Here is a 6,621-nt window from a genome sequence, read left to right as displayed (position 1 = left end):
GAAGGCTAATCATGTTTTGGGTGTACTATTCCTTTAAGATGCATTAAAGAGGAAGTTCTATGCATTCTAGTAAGCAGCTAGTCTTTGTCCTCTGCTTCAAACAAACAGTGCTGTCCATGGTGCTGAAGCGTAACACCAGCTACATTGATGCGCACTTTATCCCTACATTGCTGTTGGGAAAATTGGTGGAAGATCCGATTTCTTGTCAATGCTCACACACAGAGCTGTAAAACCTTTTAATTGGTTAATGTGATTCTTATAGGTGCAGTTTATCTTAAACATGCAGTTTTTGCTGGTACTACGACAGGAACAGGGAAGCTGTGTTATGCAGAGCGACGGGCCGCAAGTCTTTGTAGGCATGCGCTTCTCAGGTTAACACCGGCGCTCTCGCTTTGTTATTTTTACTCTACCAAATTTCTCTTTTTCTCATCATCGGACACAAATCAAATAAAACATTTGTAGAGTTTCTATTTTACTGTGTAATTTGTGATTCAGATGTAGATCGAGAAGAAGGTACATGAAATAAACAAAGTGAAAACACAAAGGTGGATAATTCGAGTTTAGTCTGTGATTCCACTTTTAGAAACTTAAGTTTTTCTTTGGAAGTTTGACTGATCTGAATCTCTCTTCATCTCACTGCACCTGAAAATGCACAGGATCATGTTCTGGATGAGGTGTGCATGTTTATTGTGATTGAAATCCTGTTGTTGTTATGATGTGTGTTCTGGTTATTTGAGCATGATTAAACATGTCGGCGTTAATATTGCTATAATAATAGGCTTGGTTTGTTTAAAAATAAATGTTTTTATGGTGGTTGGGGGGTAGGGTGAAGCAGATAAACAACACAAAAACAAAAAAACAAAAAGAACAGCAATGGAAGTGGTGTTACTTTTACTTTCCTTCCACAAGGGCCCTTGAAATAAGAGTTTTAATTTGAAAATGAGAAAATGCTGGAGGTAATTTCGGCTTTTTCTTTCTGAAATGATCCAATTACATTTAATACGGCCTTTAATGACAGAAACATTTATTTGGTCAATATCATTAAGCTACGGTTAACAGATTATTTTAAGAGATCATCAACCTTTCACAGTAAAACATCTGAAGCGTCTGCAGTCTTCAGCTCCGAAACAGACTTCCTTTCATTTTTTAATACCGGAGAATAACAACTGTCACTAAAACTCAAACCTCTAAATGCTGGTGAAGATTCTCAGTCATCCAGGTCATAGACATTCCAAAAAAGTACATATTAAAAAAAAAAAAAAAAGTCCATTGGACTTTGTTTCCATGTCTGAAGACGTTTCACTTCCCATCCAGGAAGCTTTTCGAATTAATTTTTTAACTTTTCTGGAATCAAGTCAAGAGTTTCAGTCAAGCCTTAAGCCTTTCAGAGACAAAGTTAAGTCAATGCTGAAGGCTTTCATTCAGAGTCCCAAACTGGAGTCAGCATCTCTACTTTAATGATAGATTAATATTCCACATCTGAAAACACAGATGATTTTATGCCCTTACCAGGCAGTGAGATGCCTCTGACCAGCACCATGTGGAAAGGATCCTGGCTGTAGTCTGGATGAGGTTCCACCGCCCCTGGAGATGCCCATTCAAACAAAGCCCTCAGAGCCGGGAGTTTTCGAGGAGCCACCACCGAGAAGTTAATTCCCCTCTGCAAAAAACCCCCACAAAAATATGCATACATACATCTTAATACTATTGGGATCCTGTTACAATAAATCAAATACTAGCACAGGGATAGTACACATCCTGGACTAATATTATCAAATATATACACAAATATTAATCCATTTTAACTCTTAAAACCTTTCTGCAGTGTCAGAGTATTGAAGAGGCCAAATTCAGACTATGACTTTGTGAATTTATATGCCAGTAGCTCAATCAGGTTGTTATGGCTTGTGTCCTTAGAAGTAGAAGACAAAGAATAAAAGTTATTGGAGGAGTGAGTTAGCACTACCAGCAGATGGCGTAGGTGTACAACAACGTTCAAGTCTGCTGATCACTCCTAGTACAATATATATATTTTTTAGGGTAAAAAAGGGATTTTATAAACAGTATCAGGATTAATATTTGGCATTCATTGCCTTATTCTAACATGAACATATGTTTTTTGGTGTCGTCATGATACATGACTGGGATCCATAGACATTAAAGCCATTAGGAGTTTGGAAGCTATTAGGAGCAGGAGAAGGTTGGCTACTTATTTTACTTTTAATTTCATTTGAATTAGCTTAAGCAGCGTTTATATTTTCTTTATAAATAAATTAACTTGCAAATTATGAGGGCAAGGCTTTTAAAGTTTAAATCTTCTGGCAAAGATAAAGTAAAGAAGATCCTGCAATTTATGGAAGTAAAGCAGAATAAAATCCAGCAAGATCAGTAATATGTCAATTAATTATCTGCCACATTCCCATGTAAATATCTGTCTTTGGAGGATGTGTTTTTTAGCACCCCTAGTTCTCTCATTTTTATTCCAAATACAATTTATAATTTGAACCACAGGGCTATTTTTATCTCTATGGTTCAGTATTTTCTCAAGTAGCAACTTTAACTGTTATACTTTCCTGTCTTAAAAGGCAGAACTCTTCTAGTCTAAAAAAACTCATTTGTTGAAATGGGGGGGCCTATTGTTTGAGCCCCTTAGGGGCTTTTAAAAACAAAAATGTTTTTATGAAACAAAGTACCCTATATTTTGTGGATGTACAGCTACATTTCTCATGTAAGTTTGCGTAGTTTTAACACAAACATTTATTTTTCATATAGAACCAGGACAGTTAATGAGCAACCTGTACTTGTGTGCTTGTTTGTTCTGTCTAAAGTGTTTATTTTGGAATAAAGAGGTTAATATAAAAAATATTTTTTGTCCGATTCATCGATTAATCGAAAAAATAATCGGCCGATTCATCGATTTTTAAAATAATCGTTAGTTGCAGCCCTACATTTAACCCATCCCCTTGGGGAGCAGTGGGCTACCATTGTGCAGCGCTCGCGGAGCAATCAGGAATTAAGGGTCTTGCTCAGGAACCCAGAGTGGAGGCTGTGGGGATTGAACCAGGTGCTTGCAACCTTCTCAGAGCTTCAGTTGCATCAATATACAGCATTATGTCAAAAATTCTGCAAAGGAATTTCTTTGGCCGACAAAGTTTTCAAGGGTTTTGTTTATTTTTACTCACATTTTTAATTTTTGAGGGATATATATATATGTATCAATTGACTGTTTATTAAATCAAAGACAGCTAAACTTTCCTATTGTTTAAGTGATTCCTAACCCTACTCAAATTAATTATAGATACAGAATGAATCCTCAATTGATTCGGGCCCATTTTCGATCTAGAATTTTCTTTGATATCGGGTCAGATACAGAAAATATCAGATCGGTGCATTTCTAAAAAGAAAATAACATCTCTTACATCTCTAATGATCTGGACAAGTTTATCCGCTGTGATGCCAGTGTAGCTGACACTCTCCACAGCAGGGAGCAAATAGGGAGGAGAATTACACAACAGCACACACACCTTGTGTGTTTGACCTCTGGAATAAAGCACAAAGCAAAGCTTAAATAAAACTCAAATATGAACATAAAAGGAAGAGCTTCTGAGGAATAATAATAAAAAAAAAAAAAAACTGTCTTACATTTGTTCTCTCATCTTTTTGAAGTCGTCAAAAAGCTGCAAGGCCACAGCAAGTCCTTCTGCAATCAGGCTGCAGCTCTCAGCTCCTCCCCCCCTAAACCTGTTGAAAATCAAATCATAAGATATCAATTAGCACCTTTAATGAGACACAATAGCTTAGATTAATGATTAAGTCATTTACTGGATGCTGTCGATCCACGACACAAACTCAAAAGCAGAGCTGGTCGGTGCGTGGCACTGGGCATAGGATTCAGGAGCACAGTCCACTGTGTTGAAGACGACCAAACCGTACTGCGTCCCTCCGTACTGCGACAAAAGAACAGAGGGAGCAGCTATGCTTACTTTTCACTCTATATTTCATTCAGAAAGTGAAACGCAATAAAAGAAGCACTCACATCTCCACCAAAATCTGTTTCTGCAGGGGGGCCTCCATTGAAATATCTGTGATGGGCAAAGATCACATAAAAACCGAAACAGTCATTAATTCAGGAAAAAGTGAAAGCAGGAGATGACCCGAAAGCTGAAGGAACTTACTCAATAGCTGGAAGAATGTAGTTTTTCCTTAAAGACTCAAAGTAGGGTCCCAGGTTAGCCGTCCCTTCGATAACAAACACCACATCAGCAACCTGGTTGGAGCCAGGTTTGCTGGGGGTCTCCATGACGGTTGCAGAGTTCTTAAAAAAAAAAAAAGACAGGAAATAAAATTTTATTTCCATGGAGATGGAGAAGAATTAATGCCAACCCAGCCCTGCTAAAGTTGTCACCTCAGAAAAGCCTGTTCTTGTCACGTTGCAAAAACACACCTTAATGCATCAACAAAACAAAATGCACGGTTCAAAGGGGGCTGCACAGTAGAGCAGTGTTTTTCTACTTAATTTTATATTAATAGCATTTGCAATATGATTTTTCAAATCAACGATTTACAAGAGTAAGACATAGACTTTCTCCCTCCAGCCCTTTAGGTGGCGATGCTAAAATTGGGATTGCCGTCACACAGAAGGGAAGAGTTTGTTGCAGCGATCACTGGTTGCAGCTAACATGCATGCAAGTAGAAGTAAGCATTTTTTCATGCAACAATAACAGTAAAATAATTTGCCGATTGCTGGTTTTAAGATTATAATCTGTATTGTTTCCAAAGATTATGTAATCCTCCCAATGTCTCATTTCCTCTGATGACATTACCACCCTAATTGTTGTGCACAAAGATCCATCCCAGTGGATTCCTTTGTTTAAAAAAAAAAAAAATGTTTTGAAGAAACTTTGTGGCCCCAAATTAACTCCATAGTTCACGTGTCATTAGTAACTTTACAGAGACAATACAGTCTGTTTGGTGATAAATTCTGTCAAGGAAAACCAGTTAATTGCATTCAGTCATTGACTTGCAAGACTTGCTCCTGGTAACCAAGCTGCCAAAGTCATAAAAACAGTACAAATCCTGAATGGAAATATCTACATGCTTGTGATGGATGCAAAGAAATATCTAATTAAATAAAAATTTTGGTTAAATAAAATAAAGCAACAACAAAAACATTTTGATTTTTGGAAAAATTGTTCAGCCCTAAATTTGTATCAACAAAAATATGAATTTCAAATGATCCCTTATTACTCTAATACTCCTAACAGCCTCATACTTGGTAGAGTTAGACCAATACATTCACTGGTTGATAATGGTGGCCCATATTAGTGTTTTTTGGTTTGTTTTTTTCCTTGTATTGTATGAAACTATATGTGCATGTGCTGGCTGATTAATCACTGCCATAGTTACCTGATAAAGTAATTATCGGGGTAATAGTGTAATCAATGAACGTGAAAATTTCATGTAAACTTACCCAGCCCTAATTTTAAGGACATCTGTTACTGATCACAGAGTTTCTTACCCAGATTGGAATAATAAATGTTTTATAGCGTTTCTTTATGCGTGATCTGAATGAATCCAGTATAATAACCAATTACTTTTTGTCCATTTTAGTAATACCAATAATATAGAAAATAACTGGCTTATTTCCATCACTTTGCCAAAGTTACCAAGTAAAAATTCATTGCCAGTAAAAGCCAAGTTTGAATATTTAAGCCATAGTTCAAGTATAATTTTGTCTATTGGGTCATAGCTCAGATAGAGGCTTGTTTTAAATGGTAATGCATAGTAATACGTTTTAATTAATGTTTTGATAATAAACAAGATTTAACTATATTTAAAATGAGCTTTAAAGACTCAGTGGGCGGCTTGAATGATCATTTCCAGGTTTTACCTGTCAAAGAATTGTAGCCGATAGGATTGCTAGCTCTTTATTTTAGCTCCAGCTTAAATTAATTACAGAAAATGTGTTGTTAAATGTATTAACATGCTGGATTAAATTATATTGAAACTTCAGATTACGCTTAAACTAAAGAAAAGAAAAAATATATCTTATTTATCTTATGCCGGATGAAACTCTACAGAGCTTTTCTTTAGCATTAGCAAAGGGGAGAGCTTTGGACCATTACAGCATTAATGTCTTCCTGTATCACTCAGGCAGAAAGTGATGTACACTAACCTTTCCGTTGAAGCGTATGATCCGTTCAACCTGAATAAAATCAGTCTGTGGACCAATTAACCGCAAAGCAGTGATGCTAGCGTTAGCATAAATTAACCATTTGTTTTATTTTCAAAGGAAATGACGTAGAAACCCGCCCACAAAAGCGAAGCGCTACTTCTTCTTCGTTTGTATTGTATTGCAAACACCGCCACCTACAGTAGTAGAGGATAGAGTCAGTTACTTCCACTAGGTTCTGCTTTTTAGTTTTTAGATTTTGACTCAACTTTATTTATCCTTTGGGATTACTCCTTCAGGGAAATTCTGGTCCCAGTAGAATATAACAAACAATATAAAAAAGTGTATATAGTACAAAAAAGGATAAAAGAAAAAATGTTGTAATGTAATCTTTATGCAGGGGATAAAGTTTAAAATGATGAAGTTTAACTAATGCGTTTTAATATATA

General features: G+C 36.2%; 1 protein-coding gene across 7 annotated transcripts in view; it reads right to left on the bottom strand.

Moving 5' to 3' along the window:
* med25 (mediator complex subunit 25) overlaps positions 1–6,313 on the bottom strand; it is a 36,815-nt gene extending 30,502 nt beyond the window's left edge. For all 7 annotated transcript variants that reach the window (XM_015393189.1, XM_015393213.1, XM_015393233.1 and 4 more), the window contains exons 1-7: positions 6,176–6,313; positions 4,176–4,315; positions 4,037–4,082; positions 3,823–3,947; positions 3,643–3,741; positions 3,420–3,540; positions 1,510–1,660 (exon numbers count right to left, since the gene is read on the bottom strand). In XM_015393189.1, the coding sequence (XP_015248675.1) occupies positions 1,510–1,660; positions 3,420–3,540; positions 3,643–3,741; positions 3,823–3,947; positions 4,037–4,082; positions 4,176–4,300 (667 nt within the window). In that variant the 5' untranslated portion in view covers positions 4,301–4,315; positions 6,176–6,313. The remainder of the gene's footprint in view (positions 1–1,509; positions 1,661–3,419; positions 3,541–3,642; positions 3,742–3,822; positions 3,948–4,036; positions 4,083–4,175; positions 4,316–6,175) is intronic.
* Between the last annotated feature and the right edge of the window lie 308 nt (positions 6,314–6,621).

This window comes from Cyprinodon variegatus, unplaced genomic scaffold (assembly GCF_000732505.1).
Source record: "Cyprinodon variegatus isolate N-32 unplaced genomic scaffold, C_variegatus-1.0 Scaffold24, whole genome shotgun sequence".
NCBI classification, from domain to species: Eukaryota; Metazoa; Chordata; class Actinopteri; order Cyprinodontiformes; family Cyprinodontidae; genus Cyprinodon; species Cyprinodon variegatus.
Note: the sequence above shows the minus strand (reverse complement) of the source record. Positions and strands in the feature narration are given on the sequence as shown.